Below are 18592 nucleotides of genomic sequence, written 5' to 3'. Positions count from 1 at the left end.
GAGGTCCAGACAACAGGCCCTTCGATTTGACACACTAAACTCTGTCTGAGAAGTAGTTGGTGAACCAGGCTTGGCAGACATTTGAGAAACCAAGGCTGTTGAGTCTGCCGATAAGAATGTGGTGATTGACAGATTCGAAAGCCTTGGCCAGGTTGATGAATACGGCTGCACAGTATTGTATTTTATCGATGGCAGTTATGATATAATTTAGGACCTTGAGCGTGGAAGAGGTGCACCCATGACCAGCTCGGAAACCAGATTGCATAGCGACGAAGGTACGGTGAGAATCGAAATGGTCGGTGATCTGTTTGTTAACTTAGTTTTTGAAGACCTTAGAAAGGCAGGGTAGGATAGATATAGGTCTGTAACATTTTGGGTCTAGAGTGTCACCCCCTTTGAAGAGAGGGATGACCGCAGCAGCTTTCCAATCTTTGGGAATCTCAGACGATACGAAAGTGAGGTTGAACAGGCTAGCAATAGGGGTTGCAACAATTGCGGCGGATCATTTTAGAAAGAAAGGGTCCTGATTGTCTAGCCCAGCTGATTTGTAGGTATCCAGATTTTGCAGCTCTTTCAGAACATCAGCTCTCTGGATTTGGGTGAAGGAGAAATGGGGAAGGATTGGGCAAGTTGCTGTGGGGGTGCAGAGCTGTTGACCGGGGTAGCCAGGTGGAATGCATGCCAGTATCTATTGGCTAAGGGTTGAGGTGAGACTGAATTCATCACTCTCATCTCTTCTTTTTATAAGAAACATTAATCTGATGAACATGGCAAATTGTTTGCATAGTCAATTTACACACAGCTCTTACCCCACCAGACATGTATACTTTTTTTTCCACAGTCCCCGAATCCAGAACAAATTCAAGAAAGTGTACAGTGTTATATAGAGCCATTATTACATGGAACTCTGTTCCATCTTACATGAACGATGCGACTACGTGTCTCAGCAGCATGCCGAAAACCAGCCCAGCCTCACACATTAAATTCGCGCATATATGTACACAATGTATTTCAACAGATTTCGTGCGTTTTTGTTTATTTTTTGTGTGGTTCAATTCGTGCGAAAAAACACGAATTTAACCAGTAGGCGACACACAAGCCTTTGCAACAACCGTACATTTCTAAGCACCAAAATAACAAGGGTTACAAAAGCATCTATCTCCATTGAATATACAGGCGGTTGACGTCAACAACCCTTATTGAATATTCAAAAATCAATTACAATAATGACGTAACACCAATATAAAGAAAGGATAGACGGGAGATAGATAGACATCCGCTATGCTGCTTTGCGGACATAGACTCCCATTGTTAGGGCAGAGAGACGTGTTCCTGGTCCATAATCTTTGGTTTACCCTCTGATTATATCTGCTGTGGATTTTCTTTTTTCAATAGTTAAATGACTAGACAGACTGGACCATCGTATAATTGTGTGCAAAAAGGTTTGTATTTTAGCCTTACTTTTCACTTAGCAGTTTTACAATTTTGTTAGATTTTTCCGTTTGTATAGACTAGTAGGCTTAAATAGTTTTAAATGACTGTTTTGTATTGTCTGGAAACTCACTTGTAGAATTCGCTTGCAGTAGGTCTCTTAAAAAAGAGAAGCCGTGCAAGGTTATTAAACAGAGGTGCCTAGTTTTTCTTATTTTGTTGATATCAAGTAACGTGCAACCGAACCCTGGCCCTGATATGCAATGTCTCCAAACCCCCTCTGATTTTAAATCAAGGTCTGGTTATGGTATTTTTCATTTAAATGTACGCAGCCCGTTGTCAAAAATTGATGGGGTTGGGATTTTGGCTAAATCAACTGATGCAATTGTGTTTTCTGAAACCTGGCTGAGCAAGTCTGTTTTTGATAAGGATATTTGTACAAATGGTTACAATGTTTATCGCACTGATCGAGTTAAGAAAGGTGGGGGTGTGGCTATATATGTAAAAACTAAATTCCCTGTAAGTGTGGCAAAGTGTGAAACTATTTGTAAACAGTTAGAATTTCTTGCTTTGAATATTGAGGTTTCAAATAGTCTCTCTATTACTGTGATTTGGCTGTTATAGGACCCCCCTCTGTTCTCGGTGATGCATTTTCTTCTTTGACGCACCTTATGTCTATACTTCTTTACAGTGAAATGATCTTGATTGGTGATCTCAACTGGTGTTGGTTAAAGCCGGTGTCTGATGATTTAAAAATGTTTTGTAATTCTATGAATCTTACCCAGTTGATTAACTCCCCCACTCGCCCAAATCTTTAAATGCCCAGATAAATCTACCCTGATTGATTTGATATTGACAAATGTTCCACAGTGACCAATGTGCTGTTGTTGCTGTTAGAGATACCACGGTTCCTAAGACAAACCCACGTTTTATTCGTAAGAGAAATTTGAAGTGTTTTAATGAGCAGGCTTTCTTTCATGATTTGTTTTATTTTGACTGGAGGAAGATTGAGTTTATCCCGGATGTGGAAACTGCCTGGGAATTCTTTTATGATGTTTTTTTCCAAATAGCAAACAAACATGCCCCATTCCGCAGGTTCAGGGTTAAAGGGCAGGATAATCCATGGTTTTCTTCTGAGCTGTCTTGTATTATTCACGGCCGTAATGTAGCCTGGGCTAAAGCAAGGAAATCATGTTCTGATGCTGATTGGCTTCTTTTTAGGCAGTTACGAAACAAGTGTTCTTTTCTTCTCAGGAAGGCCAAGTCTGAATATTTTATGTCTGTTACCACTGATAACCCGAATGACCCTAGACCGTTTTGGAAGGCTATTAAGTCTTATGTCTGTTAACAGAAATGTTAATGAATTACCTTCATGTGTTTTGAAGGACTCTGTTGCTGTATATGACAACTGAAATGCTGAATTGTTTCAATGAGCACTTTGCATCATCTGGTAGGCTGCTTGATTCAGTGTCCTCTGTCTCTGTACAACCCTGTGTGGATGAACCAGTGAGAGCTGGTCAAACTTTTAGCTTTTTGCCATTCTCAGTGCAGGTGGTACATAAAGCCCTGAAATCTTTAGATCAGAGAGAGCCTGCAGGTCCTGATCTTTTGGATCCCTGCTTTTTAAATCTGGCAGTTGATTTCATAGCTGAGCCACTTACAGATCTGTTCAATCTAACCCTGGAATGTAATGAAAATCTGGAAATCAGCATTTGTCCTACCACTTTTAAAAGGTGGAGATCCAACTCTTTTAAATAATTATAGGCCAATCTCAAAGCTGTCACCTCTGGTGAAAATACTTGAAACCCTTGTGAGTGAACAGCTAAAATAGTTTTTATTTACTAACTCTATTTTATCAATAATCCAAGATGGCGTAGCAGTCAGACGTCTTTGTCCTGTCGTGTCCCTTGTATATATCGTTTTACATATATATTTTTTCCGTCACATATCCTTTAAAATATTTTGCTAAACCTCAACTTCTAAATACTCCCCTGCAACCCGCCTCACCCAATGTGGCGTGGATCGTTTTTCTAAAGTATTTATATTTACTTCGGATCTGGAATCCCTCAACTGAAGCTAGCCAGCTAACTACCAACTATCAGTTAGCAAATCATTGCCAGCGGTCATCAGCTAACCTTCAGCTCGGAAAGCTCTCGCCAGTTCGAACAACGTGACTCTAACCAGAGCATAACGGACCTATTATTTTTATCCCCGGATTCCTACTGCAAACTGAACATTTTCATCTGGATATTCACAACTAGCTAATCGCAATCCCGGATGACTACTCCTGGCTAGCGTTTCCATCCCAGAGTACGCACCAATTAGCTTGAAGCTAGCCCGACCAGGGCTCCTGTGCTACCACCGAAGCACACTCCTGGGCTACAGTATCCGGACCCCTTCTACAGCCGGTACGGGGCATGGAACCCCGCAGATCCCCTACGACTGGAATACCGACATAATCTGCCCGAGGACTCCAACAGGCCCCTCAGATGCGACGCCCGCTGAAGGCCCATTAGGCCTGCTAGCTACCTAGAGCTACTTGGAACCCTACTAATTCCACGACTGGTCTATCAACGTCACCGCACAAAGAGGCAAAAGAAAAACAGACTTACCCCCATCGCAACGTCCCCCAAAGGCTAACTTTCTAGCCCCTGCTATCTGCTTGCTTGCTAACCCAGTCTGCTAGCTTGCCAGGCCCGGTCTGCTAACTGCTAGCTTGCCTCCCCGGTCTGCTAACTGCTAGCCCCTGCTAACTGCTTGCTTGCTAACTCGGCCTGCTAGCTGCTAGCCTGCCCCGGTCTACACTCTGCCAACCCAGATGTCTTAGCCGTGTCTGAATCCTGGCTTATGAAAACCACCAAAAACCCTGAAATAGCCCCCGTGATATGCGACTTTTCAGTGAAGTTAGGAACAAATATACACAGGCAGTTTTTGAAACAGAAATTTGCATCCTGTAATACTAACTCAAAAAATTCTGGGACACTGTAAAGTCCATGGAGAATAAGAGCACCTCCTCCCAGCTGCCCACTGCTCTGAGGCTAGGAAACACTGTCACCACCGATAAATCCACCATAATTGAGAATTTCAATAAGCATTTCTCTACGGCTGGCCATGCTTTCCACACAAAGCATCCTTCACTCATGCTGCCAAACATATACCCTCGTAAAACTGACCATCCTACCGATCCTTGACTTCTGTGATGTCATTTACAAAATAGCCTCCAACACTCTACTCAGCAAACTGGATGCAGTCTATCGCAGTGCCATCCGTTTTGTCACCAAAGCCCCATACACTCCCACCATTGCGACCTGTACGCTCTCGTTGGTTGGCCCTCGCTTCATACTCGTCGCCAAACCCACTGGCTACAGGTTATCTACAAGTCTCAGCTAGGTAAAGCCCCGCCTTATCTCAGCTCACTGGTCACCATAGCAGCACCCACTCGTAGCATGCGCTCCAGCAGGTATAATCTCACTGGTCACCCCCAAAGCCAATTCCTCATTTGGCCGTCTTTCCAGTTCTCTGCTGCCCATGACTGGAACGAATTGCAAAAATCTCTGAAGCTGGAGACTCACATCTCCCTCTGGTGCTTTAAGCACCAGCTGTCAGAGCAGCTTACAGATCACTGCACCAGTACATAAGATGGGCTGTTTACAGATGGGCTATCTACCTACCTCATCACCATACGGGTATTTATTTATTTATTTATTTATTTTGCTCCTTTGCACCCCAGTATCTCTACCTGCACATTCATCTTCTGCCGATCTACAATTCCAGTGTTTAATTGCTATATTGTAATTACTTCGCCACCATGGCCTATTTATTTCCTCAACTTACTTCATTTGCACTCACTGTATATAGACTTTTTGTTTTCTTTTGTTCTACTGTATTATTTTTTTATTTTACCTTTATTTTACTAGGCAAGTCAGTTAAGAACAAATTCTTATTTTCAATGACGGCCTAGGAACAGTGGGTTAACTGCCTGTTCAGGGGCAGAACGACAGATTTGTACCTTGTCAGCTCGGGGATTTGAACTTGCAACCTTTCGGTTACTAGTCCAACGCTCTAACCACTAGGCTACCCTGCCGCCCCCCTATTGACTGTATGTTTAGTTTATTCCACGTGTAACTCTGTTGTTGTATGTGTCGAATTGCTACACTTTATCTTGGCCAGGTCGCAGTTGCAAATGAGAACTTGTTCTCAACTAGCTTACCTGGTTAAATAAAGGTGAAATAAAAATAAAAATGTACAAATCGGGCTTCAGGAAGAAGCATAGCACAATTACAGCAGCCATGAAGGTTTTAAATGATATCACTGAAGCCCTTGACAAAAAACAGCACTGTGTCTCACTTTGTATTTGTCTCTTAAGGCTTTTGTTACAGTTGATCATGCTATACTAATGCAGAGATTGTCGAGTGTAGGTCTTTCAGAGCATGCAGTTGCATGGTTTGCTAACTATGTCAGATAGAACTCAGTGCACTCAATTTGATGGGCTTCTGTCTGTTAAATTGTCTGTTTAATGGTGTGCCCCAAGGCTCTGTACTTGGTCCTCTCTTATTCACTATTTATATAAATGATTTAGACAAAAATGTTCAAAATGCGCAACTTAATTTTTATGCTGATGATACTGTTATTTACTGTTGTGCCTCGTCTCTTACAAAAGCTTTCCAGAACTTGCAAACAGCTTTTTATACTGTTCAACATACCTTGTGTCAATTGAAGCTTCCTCAATACTGACAACTAAACTAATGGTGTTTTCTAAAGCAAGAAATAGACCTCTGAACCTTTCACCTATTACTACCTGTCAGGGCAAGGAGATTGAGTTTGTAACATCATAATAATATATTGGAATTTTAATTGATGACTGCCTCTCTTTTAAATTGCATATTCAACAACTTACAAAAAAATTGAAGCTGAAATTGCGATTTTATTTTAGGAATAAATCCTGTTTTTCTTTTGAAGCCAGAAGGAGGCTAGTATTAGCTACATTTATGCCTTTACTAGACTATGGGGATATTTTATATATGAATGCTTCCGCTCAGTCATTGAGATCAATTGAGATTTATTTTAAACGGCAAAACCCTTACGCACCACTGCACTTTGTATACCACTTTGTATTCCCTAGTCACTCGTAGGCTCAGACACTGGTATACTTTTATTTACAAAGCCATTTTGGGTTTACTACCTTTTTATTTGGGGATTTATATTGTTCAGAATATGGTGGGTACTCTATTTGTTCGCTGGACTTTATCCTGCTAACTGTTCCAAATGTCCGAACTGAATTTGGTAAAAGGGCTTTTATGTACTCTGCGCCATCGTCTTGGAACGCCTTACAAAATACATTTAAACTGGAAGAACTTGTCCCGATTGGTATTTTTAAATCACAGATGAATGATCTTGAGACTGATTCCCTGACCTGTCAATGTTTTTAATTTGCTGTTTTTGATTTTTGTTATACTCTTGTGAATTCTATGGTTTTCACTAGATTACTTGTAGTTTTTCATGTTTGTCTGTAATTTTTGTAATGACTTGGTGCTGCCCATCTTGGCCAGGACGCTCTTGAAAAATAGATTTTAAATCTCAATGAGCCCTTCCTGGTTAAATAAAGGTTTAAGAAATAATAGTAAACCTACGGAACATTCATTAAATGAATAGTAAACATTTGCATATTGTCTTATCCAAATGTAAATGTTTATTATTATAGGGCTATGGATATATTATTATAACACGTTTTTTTTGTATTTACATTAGGCTATACAACTTACATTTTATTGTGGTTTATCCATTTAATGAGGATCTGTAAGCCATTCTTTAAAATCGGTCGATTAAAAAAAAACACGCATCACGACAAGGGAGACATCACAACACTACATAAAGAGAGACATATAAGACAACAACATAGCATGTTAAACAACATGACAACAACATAGTAGCAACACAACATGGCAACACCACAAAACAGAGTATAAACATGATTGGGCACAGACAACAGCACAAAGGGCAATAATTTAGAGACAACACAATACATCATGCAAAGCAGCCACAGCAGTCAGTAAGTGTCCATGATTGATTCTTTGAATGAAGAAATTGAAATAAAACTGTGTAGTTTTAGTGTTTTCATGCAACTTGTTCCAGTAGCTAGCTGCAGCGAACTGAAAAGACGAGTGACCCAGGGATGCGTGTGATTCAGGCCACCAGAGGTACCGACTCCTGGAAATTAGGTTCCGCAACGAAACAGTCCAAAACTGAAATTTATTTAGATATGATTATTATATCAATATTTCCGCATACAGCCGTTTCCACCGCCATTTCTTGCATAATTACTTTTACAGAGACAAAAAGATCCCATGTTAACGAACAAATTAGGTCGGCATTTATAAAACTGTACCGAAACTTCCTGTTTTCATCACAGCTGTCATTACTTTTTTTTTTTATATATGGTATGCCTTTATTTGTATAAAAACTTGCATAAAAACTGTGGTTGGAAACGTGATGATTGAAACTTTTGGCAAAACAATAATAAGCTGCTACTAACACTTCACTTTTGTTTTTCATGACCCTGTCATTCAAAGATAATTTGTAAAAATCCAAATAACTTCACAGATCTTCATTGTAAAGGGTTTAAACACTGTTTCCCATGCTTGTTCAATGAACCAAACAATTAATGAACATGAACCTGTGGAACGGTCATTAAGAAAGTAACAGCTTACAGATGGTAGGCAATTAAGGTCACAGTTATGAAAACTTAGGACACTAAAGAGGCCTTTCTACTGACTCTGGAAAAACACTAAAAGAAAGATGCCCAGGATCCCTGCTCATCTGCGTGAACATGCCTTAGGCATGCTGCAAGGAAGCATGAGGACTGCAGATGTGGCCAGGGCAGTAAATTGCAATGTCCGTACTGTAAGACAGTGCTACAGGGAAACAGGATGGACAGCTGATCGTCCTCGCAGTGGCAGACCACGTGTAACAACACCTGCACATGATCGGTACATCCGAACATCACACCTGCGGGACAGGTACAGGATGGTAACAATAACTGGCCGAGTTACACCAGGAACGCACAATCCCACCATCAGTGCTCAGAATGTCCGCAAAAGGCGGAGAGAGGCTGGACTGAGGGCTTGTAGGCCTGTAGGAAGGCAGGTCCTCACCAGACAACACCGGCAACAACGTCGCCTATGGGCACAAACCCACCGTCGCTGGACCAGACAGGACTGGCAAAGAGTGCTCTTCACTGACTATTCGTGGTTTTGTCTCACCAGGGTTGGTGGTCGGATTCGCGTTTATTGTCGAAGGAATGAGCATTACACCGAGGCCTGTACTCTGGAGCGGGATCGATTTGGAGGTGGAGGCTCCGTCATGGTCTGGGGCAGTGTGTACCAGCATCATCGGACTGAGCTTGTTGTCAATGCAGGCAATCTCAATGCTGTGCGTTACAGGGAAGACATCCTCCTCCCTCATGTGGTACCCTTCCTGCAGGCTCATCCTGACATGACCTTCCAGCATGACAATGCCACCAGCCATACTGCTCATTCTGTGCTTGATTTCCTGCAAGACAGGAATGTCAGTGTTCTGCCATGGCCAGCGAAGAGCCCAGATCTCAATCCCATTGAGTACGTCTGGGACCTGTTGGATCGGAGGGTGAGGGCTAGGGCCATTCCCTACAGAAATGTCAGGGAACTTGCAGGTGCCTTGGTGGAAGAGTGGGGTAACATCTCACAGCAAGAACGGGCAAATCTGGTGCAGTCCATGAGGAGGAGATGCACTGCGGTACTTAATGCAGCTGGTGGCCACACCAGATACTGACTGTTACTTTTTATTTTGACCCCACCTTTTTAATGCAGCTGGTGGCCATACAAGATACTGACTGTTACTTTTGATTTTGACCCCCCCCCCTTTTGTTCAGGGACACATTATTCCATTTCTGTTAGTCACATGTCTGTGGAACCTGTTCAGTTTGTCTCAGTTGTTGAATCTTATGTTCATACAAATATTTACACATGTTACGTTTGCTGAAAATAAATGCAGTTGACAGTGAAAGGGCGGTTCTTTTTTTGCTGCGTTTATATATATATATGATGGCAATAACGCTGATTTTTGATGCTCTTGTCTTCTACAGATGGGCAGTCTTCGACAGATGGGTAGAGGCACGCAGATACTTGTCCTAGCTATTTTCTGTCTGTCAGCATCAGTGATGTACTCCTTCATATTCCACTATAGCGCAAAAGAGGAAGACACAGATCAATTAGTTCCTCAGCAAATAAGGTACATTTTTTTTTTCAGCAACTGTTTGTTTGAGCTAAGTTATCGTGAAGGCTGAAATCACTTAGACATTTCAAAATGTAAAGGTACAACATACTTGTTTTTAAGACCGTTCTGCCATCGTGAAAATTAATAAAGTACTATACCAGTTTTAAAATGGTATATCTTCAGCAATGGAACCTGTCCAGTTCTTGTAGACTATGTTCTATTTGTCCCTGTGAATCAATAGAGCCTTACCATCCAGCAGTCCCAGACAACCCAATTGCATCTGTCAGGGAAGCGGAGTGTTTGTACTGAAAGATCATATTCCAAAAGACCAGTATGATGACATAGTCAAACGAAGAGCTGAGGAGTACAGGAAGCATCATATCAGGTGGGTAAAATACTACAAATGTAATCTGGTGTTACGGAAATCAAGTAGCTTGATTCCCCCCCTTAAATGTCTTAAATATGCACATGCATGCTGTCCTCAGGAAACATTTATGGGACCATTTGATCTTCTCCTAGGACAAGCTCCAGTCTGAACAGGCTTATCTTTGCTCCATCCAACTCCCCTCTTCAGTATCCAATCCAGGGGTTCACTGTTGTCCCACTTCGGAAGACATTGATACCAGGTAGTCTATGCAAGAACCGCTTGTTTACGTAGCCTCCATCATCAACAAAGAAAAACTGTATACAGTATGTTCTCTGCAAAGCAGTTACACAATAGATTAGTAACTCAATATTTAAATTGTGCTATAAAAATATTATTTCAGGTTTAGCTCTCCATGCAGCAAAAAGACAAAATTACAAGGTTGGTTCGAAACACTTTGAATGGATAATGGACTTGAGGGTCTTATGTTCTCCATGTTGTAATGAACAACTGTTTGTTGGTGTTTGATTGGAATCTTTGGTAAGACTTTACAGTAAGGGTAAGGGCAGGACACAAACAATGTCAATTTTACCCTTAATGTTAAGAGTTACCTGCTCTTTTTGGTGGTGGTTCTTTACATCAGGTGTCATATCTACCATTTTCTGCTTAGCTTTTACTTCATGTAGGGAGGAACCGGGATGAAAGTAACACTTAGTTTTTTCCTATTTACTCAGAGATCGATAGTGCTAGAGAAACCATATTTTATGATAAGCAACTTACAGTATATATGTCCTCTACCATTAGCAACTGTAATTAAATGTCTAGGACTAATGACTTTTAACTAAAAATACAGAACGAAACTAGCATAATGCTACTTTTGTACTAGCCAGGCGGGTCTAAACTAAAAACAGGTTTGGGTCAAAATTAACAGCTGGCAAAAAGTGCACAATATCTGTCTTATTTAAATTGTTCTGGTTTGTAATGCCCCTTACTTTCAACAAAGATACTATCAGCCATAGGTTCTTGTTTGTGTCGATTCAATAAATAAGTATATGGGTTCGAAATTCATTCAAATTAACCATGCGTCAACATCACAATGTTGCGCAAGCACTATTTTCATTTATTTAGCCTATTAATCGGACTAAAATGATCATATAATAGCAATATTAGCCATCATTTCTTTAATGGAAACGTTCAATGACTATTCATGTTTATCCCTACAAATCATGACTAAATGTTTAGCGCTACAAATCAATTGTCTTTGTCAAGTGTGCTCCTCGTGTCTTGATATAAATGTATATTCTATTCTCTTCACAAATGGCAAACTCATCTTGCTTATCACATTTCCATGGCTTGAGGTAATTGACCCCCAGAATCATAGCTATATTTTCTTTTAAACCACTAACCTATCGATAAAAGCAAATGGTCAATTAAGGCATTATTTTAATGAGGTCATATGCGATTTTTAAACATTTATAACATTATGAAAGCAATATGAACTATCAGAGACAATGGCCAGTGCTTAAACATTTATTTTATTTTATTCCAGGTCATCAATTTTGTCCCACCTGGCTCTCCTGTAACTTCTCCCAGGCTAACACCCAAGACTAGCTAGCATGATACTTAAAACCTATGCTGTTGTTTAGTCACTAGATGGGTTAAGACATATGTATGCACATATGCAAACATTTTGGGGTCCGATGCAGGGAGGTCATCCTCCGCATTAGGGATGTGCTGATTTCAAATTCTAGCTTCTGTGTTATCTGAGAAAATGGGCATGTTACTTTCGCCCTGTGTTACTTTCATCCAAGTGTTATGATACTCCTGATTTGTCCCACAGATGGTCTGTTTTATGTTTCTACCGTTGTGACTAGATGGAGTAGAAGAAGAATAGAAGCCTACACCAGCTTAATCTCGTGGACACATCTGTTGTTGACAACTGTAGCAAACCCTAACCTATTCTCCTAACCTGCTGCGTTACTTCTCCTAACCTACCACGTTAATTATCCTAACCTACTATGTAAACAAACCATCTGTGATGACAAATCATCAGTACCATCACACCAGTTCTCCCTGTGTTCCTTTCCTTTTTGCAATGAAGTAAGTAGCAAATCATTTTTCCCCCACTGGTCCATTCCTCAGTCACCGTATGTCTGTTTGAGACTGCATTGATATGAACTGGATTGACAAGGTAAATATTTTACATATATAACTGCCTTCCACAGACTGTTGCACAAATATTAAAGGCACTAAAGGCCCATGTTCAAATGAAAGTTTGACCATATAGAACAAATTAATCCACCTTTTTTTCACATTTGTTTACAATGACAGAAATGCCTGCAACTTTTGTGCTTCAAAAGATACAAATCATTTTTGAACTATACATCTAAATGCTAAATCTCAATTCACATGGTGTTGTTCAGCTTCAATCTAACTTCTAACAACCAAACTTAATTTGAATACACCTTTTGAGGAACTCAATTGATTAGAGAGAGAAGTATGCAAATGCTAACAAGAACCACATTGATTCAACAACTGTACAATCACATAAGTTCCATAGAAGTGGAAAATGGTCCTTCTCAACCTTTGACCTGAGTTTATGAAAACTCTATGGTGTTATGTACCTGCAGGTGACTCTGAGTGTGTCCAGTGGTGTCCTGGCCATCGAGGCCCTTGGAGAGGGGGACAAAGAGGGACCGGGAGAGAAAGAGATCACTGTCCAGTCTACCAGCCTATCTGACCTCAACAATCTTCTGGGACAAATTACCTACACCAGCACTGTGTACCGAATGAGGACTGGAGATCTGGGTAAGGCCGTAGATCCAGGTTTCCTACCATACCCATGGCTTCCTCTCTACATCTGAGACCATCATATGACACCACCCTTCCCTGCTCTTTCACCAGCTCACTTCACGTTTGAACACCATGAGGCTGTCTTCCCCATTGTCATCCAGCAGACATCAGTGCCTGTTTTATATGACATAGGAAATGGTGAGATCCCCTTTATTCCCTTGTAATGTAGCCAGTATCTGAATGTGAAATTGGGGAGAAGGAATCAACCATAGGGTGAGGATCAAGACTGGTGATCAGAGTAGTGGGATATAAATAAAGGCTACACGAAAGATAATGTGATTATTAATCCATTGTTTTTGGTCATGAAGCTTCTACAGATATGAGCAAATGGCAGCGTCTTTCAACTGCAAAACTTAGGGCTATCATCAGGTACCAAGATTAGGTCATTAGGAAGAATTATGACATCACCCCTCATAAACTCAGCAAAAAAAGAAACGTCCTCTCACTGTCGATTGCGTTAATTTTCTGCAAAGTTAGCATGTGTAAATATTTGTATGAACATAACAAGATTCAACAACTGAGACATAAACTGAACAAGTTCCACAGACATGTGACTAACATAAATGGAGTAATGTGTCCCTGAACAAAGGGGGGAACAAAATCAAAAGTAACAGTCAGTATCTGGTGTGGCCACCAGCTGCATTAAGTACTGCAGTGCATCTTGTCCTCATGGACTGCACCAGGTTTGCCAGTTCTTGCTGTGAGATGTTACCCCACTCTTCCACCAAGGCACCTGCAAGTTCCCAGATATTTCTATGGGGAATGGCCCTAGCCCTCACCCTCCGATCCAGCAGGTCCCAGACGTGCTCAATGGGATTAAGATCCGGGCTCTTCGCCGGCCATGGCAGAACACTGACATTCCTGTCTTGCAGGAAATCACGCACAGAACAAGCAGTATGGGTTGTGGCATTGTCATGCTGGAGGGTCATGTCAGGATGAGCCTGCAGGAAGGGTACCACATGAGGGAGGAGGATCTCTTCCCTGTAACACACAGCGTTGAGATTGCCTGCAACGACAACAAGCTCAGTCCGATGATGCTGTGACACACCGCCCCAGACCATGACGGAGCCTCCACCTCTAAATCGATCCCGCTCCAGAGTACAGGCCTCGGTGTAACACTCATTCCTTCGATGATAAACGCGAATCCGAACATCAACCCTGGTGAGACAAAACCGCGAATCGTCAGTGAAGAGCATCTTTTGGCAGTCCTGTCTGGTCCAGCGACGGTGGGTTTGTGCCCAACGTTGTTGTCGGTGATGTCTGATGAGGACCTGCCTTACAACAGGCCTACGAGCCCTCAGTCTAGCCTCTCTCAGCCTATTGCGGACAATCTGAGCACTGATGGAGGGATTGTGCGTTCCTGGTGTAACTCAGACAGTTATTGTTGCCATCCTGTACCTGTCCCGCAGGTGTGATGTTCGGATGTACCAATCCTGTGCAGGTGTTGTTACACGTGATCTGCCACTGCGAGGACGATCAGCTGTCCGTCCTGTCACCCTGTAGCGTTGTTTTAGGCATCATGCATCATGACTTCTTGCAGCATGCCTAAGGCACGTTCACGCGGATAAGCAGGGACCCTGGGCATCTTTCTTTTTGTGTTTTTCAGAGTCAGTAGAAAGGCCTCTTTAGTGTCCTAAGTTTTCATAACTGTAACCTTAATTGCCTACCATATGTAAGCTGTTAGTGTCTTAATGACCGTTCCACAGGTGCATGTTCATTAATTGTTTATGGTTCATTGAACAAGCATGGGAAACAGTGTTTAGACCCTTTACAATAAAGATCTGTGAAGTTATTTGGATTTTTACGAATTATCTTTGAATGACAGGGTCCTGAAAGTGGGACGTTTCTTTTTTTGCTGAGTTTATAATGAAAATATGAAAGCAGAGCAAACATGCTGTCAGCTTGCCAACTTCAACATTCCATAACCCTACTTCGTCCATTCCTGAAAATTGGGCTTTAAGCATCTTCATCATGAGCTCCACAAACTCTGCTGGCTTACCAACTTCAACATGCCATCACCTAACTGCTATCAGCAAGGCTAGTGTATTGACATAGTCAGGTCATAAAAGTATTGGCACCCTTGATAAAGATGAGCTGAAAAGACTATAATATAAAACACTGAGTTGCTGTATATTGTATGCAAGAAAAGAGAGGTTATGTTATAGTAATACAATTGCTCAGATAATGAGATTTTGTTTAAGAACTAAAAAAGCTGGGGTCAAAATGATTATTTTCAACATTCCTCCATACAGTATCTTTGATGTCCTGGTACTTGGTAAAGTTAACGATGCCATTGACCTTAAGGGCCCCTGGACCAGTGGAAGCAAAAATAGCCCCATAATATCAAAGATCCACCACCATGCTCAATGGGTGATTATGATATATGGGTGACATATGGTGAGTATGCAGGCCATGGAAGAACTGGGGCATTTTCAGCTTCCAGGAAGTGTACAGATCCTTGCGACATGGGGCTGTGCATTATCAAACATGAGGTAATGGCGGGCAAGTTGCACGACAATGGGCCTCAGGATCTTGTTACGGTATCTCTGTGCATTAAATTGCCATCGATAAAATGCTATTGTGTTCGTAGCTTATGCCTGCCCATACCATAACCCCACCGCCACCATGGGGCACTTTGTTCACAGTGTTGACATCAGCAAACTGCTCGCCAACACAACGCCATACGCTGTCTGCCATCTGCCTGGTCCATTTGAAACCGGGATTTATCCATGAAGAGTAAAATTCTGTAATATGCCAGTAGCATTTGCCCACAGAAGTTGGTGACGACGCCAAACTGCAGTCAGGTCACCTGCAGCTTCCTTGAGGTGGTTTCTGACAGTTTGTGCAGAAATTCTTCGGTTGTGCAAACTCAGTTTCATCAGCTGTCTGGGTAGCTGGTCTCAGAAAATCCTGCAGGTAAAGAAGACAGATGTGAAGGTCCTGGGCTGGTGTGGTTGCATGTGCTCTGTGGTTGTGAAGCCGGTTGGATGTACTGCCAAATTCTCTAGAATGACATTGGAGGTGGCTTATGGTAGAGAAATTAACATTAAATTATTTGGCAACACCTCTGGTGGACATTCCTGCAGTCAGCATGCCAATTGCACGCTCCCTCAACTTGAGACATCTGTGAAATTGTGTTGTGTGATATAACGGCACATTTTAGTGGCCTTTTATTGTCCCCAGCACAAGGTACACCTGTGTAATAATCATGCTGTTTAATCAGCTTCTTGATATGCCACACCTGTCTGGTGGATGGATTATCTTGGCAAAGGAGAAATGCTCACTAACAGGGATGTAAACAAATTTGTGCACAACATTTGAGAGAAATAAGCTTTTTGTGCATATGGAACATTTCTGGGATCTTTTATTTGAGTTCATGAAACCAACACTTTACATGTTGCGTTTATATTTTTGTTAAGTATACAAATCAAACAGACACGTCTACCTCCAATTGCAGTAGGATCTAGGATGTCGCTGCGTTAAACCAGAGATTATCTCTCATTGCAGATATCAACTCCCGGGTGACCATCGTCACCAAGACGTTTCTGAGATACACCGAGCTGCAGGCCCTCATCAGTAGCATAAGGACCTATTACAAGGACATCAAAATCATCATCGCCGACGACAGCCTGGAGCCACAGAAAGTGAACGGCTCCAACATTGAGCAGTACATCATGCCCCCAGCACAGGTACAAGCTGGTTTTGGTAAAATTGAAAACCTCAAAGTGGACATTCAATGTGAATTGATGATGAACATAACATACATATTGAGCATGTGTGATTGAATTTCTGAGTTGAAAGGAACAGAAATAAGATTTTATTGAATTGTTAATTATTGTGATGTGCATGTCTTAAATAACTCAGGTATACAGTGGGGCAAAAAAAGTATTTAGTCTGCCACCAATTGTGCAAGTTCTCCCACTTAAAAAGATGAGAGGCCTGTAATTTTCATCATAGCTACACTTCAACTATGACAAACAAAATGAGAAAAAAAATCCAGAAAATCACATTGTAGGATTTTTAATGAATTTATTTGCAAATTATGGTGGAAAATAAGTATTTGGTCAATAACAAAAGTTTCTCAATACTTTGTTATATACCCTTTGTTGGCAATGACAGAGGTCAAATGTTTTATGTAAGTCTTCACACACTGTTGCTGGTATTTTGGCCCATTCCTCCATGCAGATCTCCTCTAGAGCAGTGATGTTTTGGGGCTGTTGCTGGGCAACAGGGACATTCAACTCCCTCCAAAGATTTTCTATGGGGTTGAGATCTGGAGACTGGCTAGGCCACTCCAGGACCTTGGAATGCTTCTTACGAAGCCACTCCTTCGTTGCCCGGGCGGTGTGTTTGGGATCATTGTCATGCTGAAAGACCCAGCCACGTTTCATCTTCAATGCCCTTGCTGATGGAAGGAGGTCTTCACTCAAAATCTCACGATACATGACCCCATTCATTCTTTCCTTTACACGGATCAGTCGTCCTGGTCCCTTTGCAGAAAAACAGCCCCAAAGCATGATGTTTCCACCCCCATGCTTCACAGTAGGTATGGTGTTCTTAATTATACTTTACCGTTCAAAAATTTGGGGTCACTTAGAAATGTCCTTGTTTTTGAAAGAAAAGCACATTTATTTTGAACGGTAGTGTATAAACATTTATTGGGTATTAAAGTGTAGGATTGTATAATAATAATAATGTGTATGATTTTATATAAAGGTTTAGTAAAAACATTAAGGTTATAGTTTAACATTGCACAGTAAAAGTTTTAATAATTGTAATATGTATGCATTTCTGTACTAAAGATTTTGAAGAAAATAAAGGGTTTTAAAGGTAAATTACATTTTCTTTTAATGAAATCTCTGTCTTTCTCTGTCTCCCCAAGCTGTTTCTATCTCTTTCTCTACACAAGAGCGCTTGGTTCTTGGGATGTGTGCATGTGTGTGTGTGTGTAGTGTCTTTGAAGCAACTGTTTTACACACAAAAAAAAGAGTTCTCAGCTATCCAGATGAAATGGTCAACACGTTGTTAATCTAGGTGGTCCTAACACACAAGGGGCCAATATGTACACAAGGGGCACCCCTAATTGTCTTTGAAACAACTGTTTTAAACCTGTTTAACCTTTACCCTTATAAAAATAGTTCTCAGGGTGGGCAAGATATACCCTTTACTGCTGATCCTAATAAAATAACAAACCTTTACCTTTAACCTCAAGGGGGGCATCCGGGGATGTCCGTGGAATGTCCGGTGGATCTCCCCAAAACCCCAAAATAACCCAGATGCCTCACACCATTATTGAAAGGGTTATTGTAATCTTAAAGATGTATCCTTTACTGCTGGCCTTAACAGATACATTTTACCCCCCCCCCAAGGTCTTTATTCATACTGTTTGTAGACAATAGATTCTGCCTTCTTACACTGAACCCAAACCGGCTGCGCGCGTCCGCCATCGTGCATAAATGTATTTTGTCCCCCTACACCAAAAGCGATCACTGTACGCAGGTTAAAATATCAAAACAAACTCTGAACCAATTACATTAATTTGGGGACAGGTCGAAAAGCATGAAAAGTTTATGGCAATTTAGCTAGTTAGCTTGCACTTGCTAGCTAATTTGTCCTATTTAGCTAGCTTGCTGTTGATAGTTAATTTGTCCTGGGATATGAACATTGAGTTGTTATTTTACCTGAAATGCACAA

At 41.3% G+C, this 18592-nt stretch overlaps 1 protein-coding gene across 1 annotated transcript; it reads left to right on the top strand.

Annotated features, from left to right (window-relative positions):
* The first annotated feature begins 1288 nt into the window (after positions 1-1288).
* LOC135564936 (beta-1,4 N-acetylgalactosaminyltransferase 1-like) lies at positions 1289-17727 on the top strand. Its single transcript, XM_065011015.1, has 9 exons — positions 1289-1442; positions 9551-9696; positions 9923-10066; positions 10201-10307; positions 10449-10486; positions 12676-12853; positions 12950-13036; positions 16406-16587; positions 17084-17727. Exons 2-9 carry the CDS (start codon positions 9551-9553, stop codon positions 17267-17269), a joined length of 1068 nt encoding a protein of 355 aa, XP_064867087.1. The 5' UTR covers positions 1289-1442; the 3' UTR covers positions 17270-17727.
* The last annotated feature ends 865 nt before the right edge of the window (positions 17728-18592 follow it).

Source organism: Oncorhynchus nerka, linkage group LG26 (assembly GCF_034236695.1).
Source record: "Oncorhynchus nerka isolate Pitt River linkage group LG26, Oner_Uvic_2.0, whole genome shotgun sequence".
Taxonomy (NCBI): Eukaryota; Metazoa; Chordata; class Actinopteri; order Salmoniformes; family Salmonidae; genus Oncorhynchus; species Oncorhynchus nerka.
The sequence above is the reverse complement of the archived record's forward strand: the minus strand, read 5'-3'. Positions and strand labels throughout refer to the sequence as shown.